Below are 14,217 nucleotides of genomic sequence, written 5' to 3' on the forward strand. Positions count from 1 at the left end.
GCACCTGATTGCGTATCACAAGCAAGACAGAGCGCTGGTAGAGCATTTTTTATGAAATGAAACATTGAAACGGGGAGGAAGGAAAGCACGCGCGGATCGTGACTGCGGAGCTTAATTAGTTTAGTCCGGTTCTCCGCATCATGACGTTAAAGAGCTTCAACCCAACCACAACAAATACAGACAACTTACATGCTAACATCACCGAGACTCATCCTGTACACCCTGAACATGAGATGGTTGACAACGAATCTGTCTCCGTGGTACCCGCTCAGCTTGGGTTTCTAAGCATCTACAACCCCTCATTGGGACCGACAGACGAGACAATCCAAGATCAGATCGTGTTCTACTATTCATCGCATACCACTCGCTCGCCACAGAAGGAAAATGTCTCACCACTGCCAGGTGAATATAAGGATGGCACAAACGAGAGGTTGCGCAAAATCGGCCTGGCGCAGGGCATGGTAAACTTCGCAAAGTAGGCCTACCATCCGCCGTCTTAAAATGCCGATGGAATAAGGAACTGCTAATGTTCAGCATAGAAATTTCTCCAATGGACAGCCTCTCGATAGTGTAGAGACTGAAAAATCAAGGATAGTTCTTTATGAACTTGAGAGTGACTGGTGGATTCTCGCTGTGAGTGGAACAAGCGACTAACTAGCAGCATTTGATCAAATGTGCTAGCGAGCTAAGCGATCGACCACAGTCGATAGATCTCACAAGGATTAATTCCTCTCGTACCGCAAATGCTTCGTCGGAAGCTTCCACGCCAGCAATTGAGTATTCCTCTCGGGAGGTATATCCTCCTCATTCCCTAATCCAACAACTTCGACGAGCGCATTCAATATTCCTCCTACATCATGGCATATCTCTGGACAATCTCTATCAGCGAGTGGGCAGAAGCTCCTTTTGTAAACTCCTCAGTCGTTTCTGGACCAGATTCATACGGCACTGGCTCGTCTTACTCAATGGCAACCCAGCTACAGATCTATTCAACGGCGTCAAGCTAGCCGTTGGTGGCGAACTTGGTATTGGCGTGGGAGAAGAAGAATGGGGCAGCGGTGAAAGAGAGGTCCTTGAAGACTATGTTGCTCGTACGCATGGTCTTGTTGACATGGTAGTCTCTCGGTTTGGAGATGCGCCGATGAAAAAAGGTGGTCCAGAATCTCGGATCTGGCTTGGGACAGGTCAGGCACCGCGGCCGTCTGACGGGGTCATATTCTCCGGTGTCGGTGCTATCTCACGGCAGTCTTTAGCAAGTATATCCCACTGGATGGAGTGGATCTACAAATATGGCGAAGCTACGTATGGTGTCGATGAAAACCCGAGCTCTGCTCGCTCACGCAAACGAAGGAAGGCTAGACTCAATGCACATCCTGCTGCTACAGCATCCTCGCGACGAAGTGGCTCAAGAAAAAGGTATTCAAAATCGCAGACGCCAAGCGGCAGAACATCACCTGGAATACCACCACCATTGGTCGTGGGAACTCCTCCCGTTCCTCCGCAAGCAACCCAAAAATCAGTCTCGGAGGATCAACCAGCGGAAGATAGTGCAAATGGTGCTGAAACATTGATGAAATATCTCACATTGGGATATGGCTCGGCATGGAAATTTCCCGGTCTTCCGGGGAGTGTGTCTGATGAGCCTGCAAAGGACAATATTGGTAATGAAGCTTCTCAGAAATCCACATCAAAGTATGTCATATGCAACCCAAGTCAATCATGTCGTGTTCATGTTCACCGTGCTTCATAAGCTAATATATAAACGACGCAGGGACCGTGATGGCGATGAAGCACAAGGGAAATTTATTATTGGTCTAAGAGACAACCTCGAAGAAGATTTATCTGATGATGAGGGCAATGTAGACGGAGCTATCCTTTCATCCCAAACACAAGACAAGGCGAAGAACAGGCGTACTTTGCTACGAACACTGCAAGTCGAACTGACGCAGTCAGCTACGATAAATCACGACCAAGGTGAACTTCTCCGGTACCAGAAGAAACAAGCAAATCACGAACTCAAACTAATTTAGAGCAACTAGAAACTCCAGAAGAATCAAATCACAAGAAACTCCAAGTCTTAGTCTATGTGGTATGTTATAACTGGCCATGAATTGAATATAAAGCTGAAAATACTAATTCTATCTATACAGCATCGACCGTTTATGTTCACGTTCCTATTCGATCTCCACACCCCCTCGCTCTCTCTACCATCCTTCTACCGCAGCATCCATCATCAACTAGGCCCCCTACAACGGCCACTCTTATCCTCCACATCTCCAGACAACGTCTCTCGCAGAATCTATCTCGCCGAAGACTGTGACGCATGCAAACAAAAGCGAGCCTCTTCTTCCGCAGCCCACAGCAACAATAACCACAACAACCCCATATATGATCTCGTATATGATCCCGGAAGCTTCGCCGTTCGTTCGTCCATTCCCAACATCCCAGAACCAGGCATAGCGTTCGAGCCCTCTTCCTCCCGTCGAGATGCCACCACCACCATCATTACTACTGCTACTCTCCCTCCCTGGTCCCGTGTCGAAGCACTCAATGTCCACAGCCAATTCCTCTCTACGTACGCAGACACTCGAACACACCCATTAGAAACAGAACGGACATGCAAAACCAGTCGAGGATGGTGGCTAATCTGGATGCGAATCCGCGACTACCCGCAGCAACAACAACATACACACGATAGTGACAACGACATGAAAGAAGCCTTCCTAATCCGAAAAGCCTCCGATGCCCCTGGTCCATATGCTGCCGGTGGCGGTAGCGTCAGACACTCGCGCGATGCGAGCAGCGGAGTCAGATTTCTGCGAGATTTAAGCGGAGCTTCGTCATCATTGGCGTTGGGGATGGGGTTGGGCGATAACACTTCGTCGCCTGGAAAGTTGACTGAGGGGCTGGGGTTTGATGCTCGTCGGTATATTGAGAGCTTGTTGAGGTTGAATCGATAGATAGAAGAATATTTACTTCATATCTAGATACCTAGACTCTACACAAATGTAATAGTAAATAGAAACAGAGACATACTCATTAACTATCTGAACCATCCAATCTACCGGACGAGGCGGGATAAATAAGACATGATCTTATTCCGAAATCCGAAAACATGATCCTTTTTGCTTTCACTTTTTAGTTTCGTTGAGTATCTTTCTAGTTAATTACTTGGGAAAGACGATGAAGAAAAGGAAAGAGAAGGGGAAAGATATAACGCCATCCTTAAATTCTGTAAGCAATATCAAAGAAGGAATATAAGGGCGAAAACAAACACGATTAAAAAAAAGAGACAAGACGAGACCAGGCAAAAGAAAAAAAGGAATAAAATGAAAAGAGAAAACAAGTCGGGAAACAATTCGACTTGAGATTATGTCTCCCAGACAGATAAATCAATCCCATGAAGCATTACGCCCCCTGAAATTTAAACCTATCCACATACATCCCAGGGTAGTAGTAACATGCAGAAAACATTAGCCATCGGAAGGAGAACTCCGAAATCCGATTTGTGTATAGAAGTTCTTCCGTTGAACATTCTGTGGTGGAGAGAGACCTCGAACATTTGAAACAGCTAGATTACATGATACTGCACTTGCTCTTGCCAGACTTGTGCGACTTGGTCAAGAGAGCTGCCCGAGTGGCAGTCTCGAAGACTTCGCGGACACCCTGGCCGGTACGAGCGGAGCACTCGAGGTACTTGTAGGCACCAATCTTCTTTCGGACCTCCTCACCCTAAAGAACAAGCATGGTTAATATATACATTTATCTCAAGACACCCGCTAAGCTCAAGACATACCTGGTCAAAGGTGACGGGCCTCTGGGAGGTCTTGTTCAACTCATCGATCGTCTTCTGGTCGTCACGGAGATCGGACTTGCATCCAACCAAAATGATAGGAAGCCCCTGGCAGAAGTGAAGAACTTCAGAAATCCACTATACGATCACCGACGAGTCAGTTAAGTTATCCTGTATTCCCAGAAAGAAACAAGGACGAACCTTCTCCTGGACGTTATCCAAAGAGTCAGGGGAGTCAACAGCAAAGCAGATCAAAATGACATGTGAGTCGGGGTAAGACAAGGGACGAAGACGGTCATAGTCTTCCTGGCCAGCCGTATCCCAAAGAGCTAATTCAACGTGCTTTCCATCGACTTCGACATCGGCGACGTAGTTCTCAAAAACGGTGGGGACGTAGACCTATCCACTAAGTGTTAGATCAAAGCAAAGAGATAGAAGAAACTGATAGAATTTCTGGGTTGCCTTGCAACGAGGCTGGCTGGCACGTGGCCTCGATGACCCCGGGGGGAGAGGGGGGATGATGATAGCTGACCTCTGGGAAAGTGCCCTTGGAGAAGACACTAGAAAGCAATAAAAAATCAATAATTAGCAGCTCGTTGCATTATCCAAGACATCGTCATAAGGGGATGCAAGACGGTGTCGTTGCTGGAGGATTAAAAAAGCGGTAAAGGATATGTAGGACTTACATTAGGAGACAAGTCTTACCACAAGCACCGTCACCAACGATAACGAGCTTGCGACGAATCTCAGCCATTTTTCCTGTAAAACGAGAGCCCCCAAGGGTCAGCGGACAATGTCGAGTAAAGCGGATAGGTATATATCAAGGCTAAGACAGAGTGAGATGGATAATGGAGGGCTTTTTTCCAGCTGTGTCGGTTGTTGACGTGTAGTGAGTTGGGTGGGAGACAAGCTTAATATTCCAGCGACCACGGGAAAAGGGTTGTTCGATTGGCACTTACGATCGGGTTCAAAGGGCTGGGGGTCAGGAAAGAGGGTATCAAATAGGTCAGAGAGAGATGGATGTGCGAGTCACAGATCGCGCGGAATGATAGCGAGGGAGACAAACGGAGGGCGGTTGGAAAATGGATGATGGATGGGCTCTTGTTTTCAAGAGGAGAGACGGCGAGGATGGAGATTGGGGAGGCGGACTAGAGTAAGCAGAGCGACTCCGTAACGCACTAACTCGACGCAGTTAGTTGACTAATCCTGGTCACGTTAATTACCGAATCTAAGAGTCTGGCTCGTATTGTATACCGCCGCGTACAGCACTGCCAACGACGCGATACCTCAGAGGGAGGCCCAAGTGGATTCAGGGGGCCTTCGCTAGCCAATGAATTTGGAGGATGGGGCGAGTCATGGCTCAGCCCTAATCAATACGCGTATTGCATTACCGTACGGCACAGGTGTGGCTGAGCTGGTATGTTACCATCATAATACATGCTCCGTACAGGGGATGTGGCTCACACGCCGACGATATACGAAGTTTTAACGTAGTATATGAGGCTTGAGCACCGACAACTACGTACTAGGGAGAACTAACTGACTAACTAGCCCGCAGGTTGCTATGAATATAGCCCAGTCGGCCACGGGTCAGATTAAGGAGCATCTCCATATAAATAGCAACAAACAGCTATAAATTACCGATTATTGAATCGCCATACCACTTGGCGCCTGGTACGGCGTACGTCGTAGATACCAAAAAAGCAATCATAATTAGCTAGAATGAAATCACCTGGCCAAACACTGCGAGACAGGCATATTTGGGCGGGTCTCCAGTCCCACTGCAGGAGGACGTAATACGTGTCACAGATATCAAAGCCGGCCAAAGCACTCTCGACCTGACAATCAATATGCCGGTATTGCTATTTACTCTTGACAAGTCCTGACTGCGAGTGAATAGTTATTTAATACAAACTTGGTAAGCTGTAGCCAAAATTACATCAAAGAAGGGGCTTCTTGTTGATGCGTCAACAAATGTGGCGGTGCAGCATCACGGGATCCGGGTCCTTATCACGATAAACCGGGCCAATCAAAGACAGGCTGTAGCATGTACTTGCTTTGCAGCATACATTCTGTACACTGTTAATATTATGGGATATTTGATCGCTTCATTATATGTATATTGATAGACCTATATTTTTCATTGTAGTCTGTATACTCTTCCCAGTGTTGGATAAGAAAATATTCGAGTAAGCAAGTCATTGCATTGTTGAGCCGTGTCACGTGACCGCGGAAAAGCCAATTTTCTGCGGAAGCAACTGGAGAGCCTCTCAAGGGTTGTAGCAGCAACCAGCCATATTGTCATTGTCAGGGGAGGACCCCTTTCACTCCCATTCAAAATGCAGAGGTTAATCCGCCGTACGACTCTGGCCAAGAACCAGGCAGCTCGCAAGGCGCGGATTCAGGAGAAAAAAGAACGCCGCCTCGACTTCATGGACTCTCTGCGAGAACGGACTGCGTTGAACCGCACTACGATTGATAACATCCGCGAGGAGAAAGCCAGACGGCGAGAAGATTGGTTCAAGGGCCCTCTTGCCCCAAATCGCGACTCTGGTCTCACAGCCGGTGCCTATGGAACGATTACGCCGCAAGATCGGGTTTTGCCCACGGTTCCCAAGCATCTCCGAAGACGGTTCGTCAACATTGCCCAGGGCGATCGAGTCTGCCTTTTGAAAGGCCCCGATGCAGGCCGAATCTGTGAGGTTTCGTCAGTCGATATTGAGAGAGAAAGTCTCACTGTCCAGCATTTCAATACGGTAAGACAAGCCATGCAAATGGAAATGGGAATTGACTCGCTGATTCTATGATGCACAATATATAGGTGGATGTCCGTTATCCTGCATGGGCGAATCAAGCTGACGGCAGCCAAGATCCGTTTCTTCCGCAAGAGATGCCCATTTCAATCGACGATGTCCGTCTAGTAGTTACCTTAGAAGATCAGGGCCGGCAATACGAGGTAATTGCCAAACACGTCTACGGAGGAGGGCCATACCTGAAACGATCAAACGCACAAACTCCACGACACACAAGATACATTACCGGCGAAAATATACGCATACCATGGCCGGAGGAAACCAAAGTCGACAATGCAGTCGACGAAGACGGAGACACTTCGCGCAAGGAGGTGGAATACGAGACATGGAAACCATCCATCCAGCAGCCTCCGTTCAGTCAGTTCATTCTAGATGAACTCAGGAACAAGTTCTCCAAGTACCGAACGCGACATGATCCAATGTGGCTTGAGAATCGCAAACTAGAGGATCTCCGTGAGGAGTACCGCAAATCGAGGAAGTTGTTAACACCGCGTGGAGAGCACAGGGAAAGGCTCGCTAAACAAAAGGAAGTCATGAGGCAGTCGAAGTTGGATGAGAATGGAAACTATATTATGGACGCGACTACGTCTGAGTTTATTGCCCAATTCATCGGTCGACAAGGCGGCTCTGCCGCTTCGCAAAAAGCTGAAGCCAAGCAGTGAAACTAGAAATAATTTTACTGTTGTGTATATGGCCAGGTGTATTTAGGAACTTGGCACGTTGTTTTATTATCTACCTTGGAGGATAAATGTATTATAGCAATTTCGTCAGACAGACAAAACGAAGCAATGAATATCTAGCTTCCTATTAAATGCAGCACGACATATCCCTTCGAGGGTCAAGAATGACTGTATTTTCAATACAACACACACACACACACACACACACACACTTTTATGAAGCTATAAACAGCGTCAATTGATAGTCAACGTGTTTGCATGCTACCCTACCCGCCTTTGGTCATGCTCGGCATGCTAATCAGATAAAGAAGCCGGGCACGTTAGTTGCTTACCCAAATTTCTTCAAACAACAAATTGAGAATCAGCAAATCAGGAAAATTTCCTGATTCGCAACCTCATAATGGCATTTGCAGCGATCAACTCGTCCAAGAATTCTTCAACGCGGCCAGTTGTAGGACAAGCTGCCCCAGCAGTGAATCGTGCAGTCATTGACAGTGCTTTTGCGGCGGATTCGTCGTTGAGGAAGCGCGTTTACGATGCGATCAGTGAGTTGGCTATACCAGCTAGAGATTGGAGAAGAAAAAGGAAGGTTTACTGATAGTGCCTGTTTCTTAGGCGTCTCACCCCAGCACGGAGCCCTCTTCCAAGATATCGCACAGTACACATCGGGCCTACAGGCTCAGTTACAGCAGCAGCACCAACAACAACAACAACAACGTCAATATCAAACAGCCCAGTCCGCTGCTACATCTGAAAAACAGCCGGCGATTAAGAAACGCAAGTTGGAAACCGATCAAAGCACATCAACAAGCCTACCGTCCGTCCAGGATCTCAAGGCAGATAGTCCGCTGCAATTTTTCGTGCAAGATGTGTCGTTTGCGGTGCCTCAACGGAAGAAACTGACTCTGGAAATGACGGCTGCTGGCGGCCATGGATATCTACGTGCAAGGAATCAGACGTCGAAAGGGGTTGAGTTTGGTATTCCGATAAAGGATATTCGTGAGTACTATCCTCTCCTGTCTCTCTTTCTCTCGGTTTGTGTATATGTAGCGTACATGACTTACGTGATATTCAAGAACATATTCTCTGCCTCCCTGTCCCCGAAAAAGCTCAACGACAATCCAATTTCTGCATCATACCGAGATACGGGGATGGCGTAACGCCGGTCCCCGACAACTCATCGATTCCAGACCAGATGGTATGGACGATACCGGATGGACCAGCAAAGGCTGCTTATACGGGCAATGGACAGCGCGTAGAAGGTGGAGATGAGAGCGGCGAAAGTCTGCTTAGACGCTGGCTGAACGATGGTATTGGGCATGCCAAAGTCATACGTCCTGATGAGCGCGAGTTTGTCAGCGCTACGCCCGAGGCACATCGCAAGGGCGAGAAGGCGTATCATGTCAAAGCTCACAGGGGGAGTAAAGATGGTAAGTTTGTTAATTATTCATATATATATGGATAATAGATAGGTACTAATGTGTATATAAGGTTACCTATTCTTCCTTCCTACGGGCATCCTGTTCGGATTCAAGAAACCGCTACTATTCTTCTCATTCGAGAACATCGAATCCGTATCCTACACGTCGGTTCTCCAACGAACATTCAATCTGAACATCACCACGCGCGTCGACGCCAACGAAGACACGCAGGAATTTGAATTTTCCATGATCGACCAAGCTGACTACGCAGGCATTGATGCATACATCAAAGCACATGAACTGCAAGATGCAAGCTTGGCAGAAGCCAGACGCGCAAAGAAATACAATGTCAACGCCGGGAAGGGCACCGACAAGACCAACGGCACGGACGCAGCATCAGCAGCAGGCGGAGTTGCAGCAGAGGAGGAAGAGGAGAGCGAACTGCAAAAGGCGCAGCGCGAGTTGGAGGACCAGGAAGACGAGGAAGAGGAAGACTACGATCCGGGCAGTGATGGGGAGAGTGATGGGAGCGGAACGAGCAGTGAGGAAGACGAGGATGACGAGGATCAGGAGGGCGACGAAGACGGAGACCTGGTCAAGGAGGAGCTTGGGAGCGAGGCAGAGGAGGATCTGTAAAGCTAATTACCGCTATGATTACGCAGGCTTGGTTCTAGATGCGGCCGTCTAAATTAAATTCAAGGTGTCCACGTCAAAGCGTATGCCGTTGTTTCGGGTCATGGTAACTATCTGTACTGGTACATGTTTTATGCAACGGAGATCAGAGAAACAAGCAAAGTAAAGGGTCTTTAAGTTTCTGCCGTGATAATATATGATGGCGGCTATAGCCTATACCAGGTACGGCGTGCTCCGTTGAAAGCTTGAACTATCACCCGGCTAAGCACGGGACCGCCGTTCCGTAATTACCGTTCTGGCCAAGCTCCAAGGGGTGGATTCTATAAGGGGTAAATCACCGAACACTTCCCCGATTTCCGCCTCTGAGAGCAGTTCTTCTGTGTTCATCAACAACATTCAGCATCATGTTGTCTATTCGGGGAAGCGTGAGAGAGACTGAAAAGTTGAAACGTATCATACATGGATGTATGTATGTATGTATGTAGTAATTCACGGCGAATACGGCCGCAATACGCCAGTTCGAAGAAACGCTGCTGATGAACTGCCGCACTGGGTCTAGTGGATTACGTGCGGACGTAACGGTATTACGGGCGAGGGCGGTTAGTCAGCGGCTGCCCCTGGCTGGCCTACGAGAGTGCCTTTCCTCCAGCATTCCTCTCACATTCTGTTTTGGTCCTACTTCGTCGACAAACGCACAGCTGGTATAACTACTTCTCTCCTTATCTCGGGGCGTACTCCCTGCTGGCGAACTAGCTAGCTAGCCAACTAGTCAACTCGGTCGGCAACGTTGACGGCCGCTAGCCAGTCACAGAGCGAACTAGTCCTCAGTCGAACTAGAGCTGACCGCCCTGCCAAGAGCTAACCTTCTCTCTCGGGCTGCCTCGAGGCCTTCTTTCTCTCTCTCTTCTTTCCTTCTTTTCTCTTCCCATCACCACCCGCCGCCGCCCTCTCCCTCTGCATTTCGCTGCAGAGGTTTCTCCTCCTCTTCTGCCGCGGAACTCCTGCGTGCTCTCGTCCTGCTGGTGTGCTCCTTGCTCGTCCGGGTCGCTTCCCTTCCCCCTATCGCCTCCATCAACCGCCGCCGGCTATTCCACGCGTGTCGTCTCCGTCCAATAATACTTGGTCTTTCTGTCCGGCTCGAACAATCGAAAAATCACTTATATTTTTCGCTGTTCAATCGATCGGGGCCAATTGCATTCCTTGGTTGTGCTTGATGAATCTATAAAATTATTATATCACTACCGCATAGGTGCTTGAAGAACCGAAGAAGATCACCGCCAAGGTTAGCCATCTTGTTATTATTGAATTGCTCTTGTCTAACTTTTCTTTGCTAATCACCATTCTTCTCTTTGTAGAGTGAATACTACCTATACTACACTGTTCCCCCCCTCCCCCTATTCTGTACCTCGACGCAACAATCGCTTCAAGACCGCCTCACAATGGCCTCATCTTCATCCAACGTCGTTGGAGTTCATTACCGAGTGGGGAAGAAAATCGGCGAGGGATCCTTTGGTGTGATTTTCGAGGGCACAAACCTGTTGAACAGCCAACAGGTTGCCATCAAGTTTGTGCGTTTTGAATGCTATGCCTACAATCGGAAATGCGTTCCGGCACTGACTGACAATGGGCCTTGTAGGAACCCCGTAAAAGCGATGCTCCTCAGCTTCGCGACGAATACCGAACATACAAAATTCTTGTTGGATGCCGTACGTACTACTACTATTTCTTGCCGTTTTGACCCGTCCGCTAATCCTCTCTAGCCGGCATTCCCAATGTGTACTACTTTGGACAGGAAGGTCTTCACAACATCCTGGTGATTGATCTGCTAGGCCCCAGTCTCGAAGACCTCTTCGATCATTGCAACCGTCGGTTTTCCATCAAGACCGTGGTCATGGTCGCCAAGCAAATGGTAGGGTTCCCTTCGATTGATTGCTTCTTTTGCGGACTGTGGATTAATTAGCCTCTAGCTCTCCCGTGTTCAAACCATCCACGAGAAAAACTTGATTTACCGAGACATAAAACCAGACAACTTCCTGATTGGACGTCCAGGAAGCAAGGCAGCCAATGTCATCCATGTCGTTGATTTTGGCATGGCCAAACAATACCGCGACCCCAAGACTAAGCAACATATCCCATACCGCGAGAGAAAATCCTTGTCGGGCACAGCTCGTTACATGAGCATCAACACCCATCTAGGCCGTGAGCAATCGCGACGAGATGATTTGGAGGCACTGGGTCATGTCTTCTTGTATTTCCTCAGGGGTGGTCTTCCCTGGCAAGGATTGAAAGCTGCTACAAACAAGCAAAAGTATGAAAAGATTGGAGAGAAGAAACAGACAACAGCTGTCAAGGATTTATGTGAAGGCTATCCAGGTATGTCGTTTCGCTACTTGCTATCTTCATTCATTACTGATTTCTCTCGGCAGAAGAGTTCAACAAGTATCTCAGCTATGTTCGTAATCTCGGTTTCGAGGACACTCCGGACTATGATTACCTCCGAGATCTCTTTACACAAGCCCTGAAGAACACGGGAGAGGTTGAAGATGGTGAATACGATTGGATGAAGTTGAACAACGGACGAGGGTGGGAATACAAACCATATTCATCGCAGCATCACCCACATGCTGGAAATCAAATTCAGAACTCATCTTCTCGCGATCTCCACGGCACACCGGCCCGTCAGCCATCACGGCCCGGCATCACTGCGGATCGTTTAAACGCCGCACAGCCCCCTCCTCCATCTCCAGCAAAACCGGGCGCTGGAAAGACACGCGACCGACAAAGCGCGTCAGGCGGTCTCCAAGGAAAGCGTCAAAGCGGGCTGGCAGGGGGTCAGGAGATCTCGACGCCGACGGCATCCACTCAAGCTCAGTTTCAGAACTCCAACGCGAATCTCCCAGGCCGTCTCGCCACGCCGAATAACCAGGCAACGACAAGCGCGCAACAAATTTCGGGCCTCCAGGGAGCTAACGAACCAGAGCCAACCTTCATGCAAAAAGCCATGAGAGCTCTGTGCTGTGGTACGGGTCGGAAGTCTTGAGTGACGTTGCAATCAACATGCTAATCGATATATGTTCATTGCAGGTTGAGATTAGCGCTTGTTTTACCATTATTCTTTTCATAGTGACTTGATCGTCCTTCAGATCGTGTTATAAGATCCTGACTCCGGTTTGTGTTTAAAAGAGTCCTACACACATACACAAACAGCATATGCGAAACAGACACATCGATCCCGTCGGGTATTGTTTCGTTGACATTTCTCTTTTTTGTAACCGGGTTGATTGATTTTGATATAATCAAAACAACACTCTCACTCTCTTTACGACGGCACGGCCATGATGGAATTGCTTTTTTTTATTTGTTTTGGCATTTTGTTCATTTATCTTGCACAATATCGATCCCTTCCCTTGGGTTCTATACAAGAACGTGCCGATAGTATGTTTCGTTTTTCGTTTTTTTGTTTTGTTTTTCCTCGCCTGGCATTATTGAGCCTCCTTTTTTTGTTTTCTTTTCTGCCCTTTTTGTCTTCCTGCCTGTTTCTGATATCACTCATTCAAGGTGCTATACATCGTGGGCTGGCGAACATCGGAGCGTTTGATTATAATACTCTTGTTTTTCTTCTTTTCCTACTACCTACCGTCTTTTGATCCTTTTTTTCAGGACCCCTCCCCGTCCCCATCCTCTTTCTCCCTCTTTTGTTGCCTTTTTTGTTTTGATTGGTAGAGGCAAAGGAAGAGTACTCAATTTTCTTTCCCCCTAATTTCACTTTCTGTTGGTCTATCGCGTGAATGAGGGAGAATGGACAGAGAGGGAAAATAAAAAAAAAACAACCCACCCAAAAAGAAGAAAGCTTATATTAATAATATGTATGGGGAACAACAACCAAGGAGGGTCCGTGTACCTACTTAACTATTTCATATATTTCTTTTTTTTTCTCTCTCTCTCTCTCTTTTTCTCTCCATTTCCTTTTCCCTTTTTGCCTGTTGTGTCCCATTCTCTCAGTGCGAAGATCGAGACAAAACGCGGAGAGTCGAGAGCTTGTTTTATTTTTTGGGTGGATGGAGTTTGAGGATATATGTTTTTTTATTGGTATCCGTTTTATTTATATAATTGGATTAATATTTCGGTATTTTTTTGCCCTGTATGCATGTTCCTATATGGCGATATGCCTATACTTAGGTAGGCAATACCTAGGTAATAGATGTGTCCAATGCTCATGGCCAACATCTGTTAGAAGTCAGCCCTGTCAATGTCACACCAGTAATTGGCATATTCAGAGCCATCTATCATTCCGAGCAACGGACTTAAATGAGCATAATTCATATTTCCGCGATTTCTTACGGGGTGAGGCTGGATTCGGCGCTGCGTTATCATAACATTCTCACGGTGAAACTTAGCGAAAGCATTCATAGAGGCACTACAGCTACAACTTCCATCTTCGATTTTAGAGCTTCATGAAACATATAAGATGTTTGCTCTGTTTGCTCTATACCCAACCTGCGGCCGGTTTTTGGCAGCGAAGCCGCTGCGCAAGTCATTGATATCACCATGGTCTTCAGCACATACGCAAAAAGCCAGAGGCGATGACCTTATTAACCACACACTGAAGCGCGCATGTGGCCACTACACGGCTTACAGCCCAGTCTGTGCGACTCACAGACAGTCATGATTCACTCATTAGGCTGTATACTGTCGACACCAAACGCAGCACGCATCGGGAATCCGGCGTTGGGCAAGACGTACCTGTCGGTGAGAGATTGACTGCACAGTATCAAGCAACTCCGCAGCAAGTAAACGAGTATACAAGCTGTGGTCCCCCGGTTGCCATCAAGAAAGACAACGGGGGCCTCAGTGGCGCCGGGTTATAATTTTTCTGC

General features: G+C 47.7%; 5 protein-coding genes across 5 annotated transcripts; 4 read left to right on the forward strand and 1 right to left on the reverse strand.

Moving 5' to 3' along the window:
- Window positions 1-140: 140 nt before the first annotated feature.
- UA08_05645 (hypothetical protein) lies at window positions 141-2,960 on the forward strand (the record flags this gene model as incomplete). The annotated part of the gene is made up of 6 exons (XM_020267937.1): window positions 141-475; window positions 540-633; window positions 704-1,692; window positions 1,772-1,974; window positions 2,031-2,089; window positions 2,151-2,960. 6 exons carry the CDS (start codon window positions 141-143, stop codon window positions 2,958-2,960), a joined length of 2,490 nt encoding a protein of 829 aa, XP_020119057.1.
- A 616-nt stretch (window positions 2,961-3,576) lies between these two features.
- Window positions 3,577-4,547, reverse strand: UA08_05646 (GTP-binding protein rhoA; the record flags this gene model as incomplete). The annotated part of the gene is made up of 5 exons (XM_020267938.1): window positions 3,577-3,732; window positions 3,797-3,931; window positions 3,995-4,192; window positions 4,326-4,353; window positions 4,480-4,547. 5 exons carry the CDS (start codon window positions 4,545-4,547, stop codon window positions 3,577-3,579), a joined length of 585 nt encoding a protein of 194 aa, XP_020118972.1.
- Window positions 4,548-6,132: 1,585 nt separating this feature from the next.
- Window positions 6,133-7,268, forward strand: UA08_05647 (hypothetical protein; the record flags this gene model as incomplete). The annotated part of the gene is made up of 2 exons (XM_020267940.1): window positions 6,133-6,549; window positions 6,615-7,268. 2 exons carry the CDS (start codon window positions 6,133-6,135, stop codon window positions 7,266-7,268), a joined length of 1,071 nt encoding a protein of 356 aa, XP_020119235.1.
- A 418-nt stretch (window positions 7,269-7,686) lies between these two features.
- UA08_05648 (Histone chaperone rtt106) lies at window positions 7,687-9,343 on the forward strand (the record flags this gene model as incomplete). Its single annotated transcript, XM_020267941.1, has 4 exons — window positions 7,687-7,831; window positions 7,902-8,285; window positions 8,363-8,716; window positions 8,778-9,343. 4 exons carry the CDS (start codon window positions 7,687-7,689, stop codon window positions 9,341-9,343), a joined length of 1,449 nt encoding a protein of 482 aa, XP_020119237.1.
- Window positions 9,344-10,779: 1,436 nt separating this feature from the next.
- Window positions 10,780-12,380, forward strand: UA08_05649 (Casein kinase I-like protein 1; the record flags this gene model as incomplete). Its single annotated transcript, XM_020267942.1, has 5 exons — window positions 10,780-10,908; window positions 10,977-11,046; window positions 11,101-11,249; window positions 11,308-11,713; window positions 11,767-12,380. The coding sequence occupies 5 exons, from the start codon at window positions 10,780-10,782 to the stop codon at window positions 12,378-12,380; spliced, it is 1,368 nt and encodes a 455-aa protein (XP_020119006.1).
- Window positions 12,381-14,217: the final 1,837 nt, after the last annotated feature.

The sequence above is a fragment of the Talaromyces atroroseus genome, assembly GCF_001907595.1.
Source record: "Talaromyces atroroseus strain IBT 11181 chromosome Unknown scaffold_7, whole genome shotgun sequence".
Lineage (NCBI taxonomy): Eukaryota > Fungi > Ascomycota > Eurotiomycetes > Eurotiales > Trichocomaceae > Talaromyces > Talaromyces atroroseus.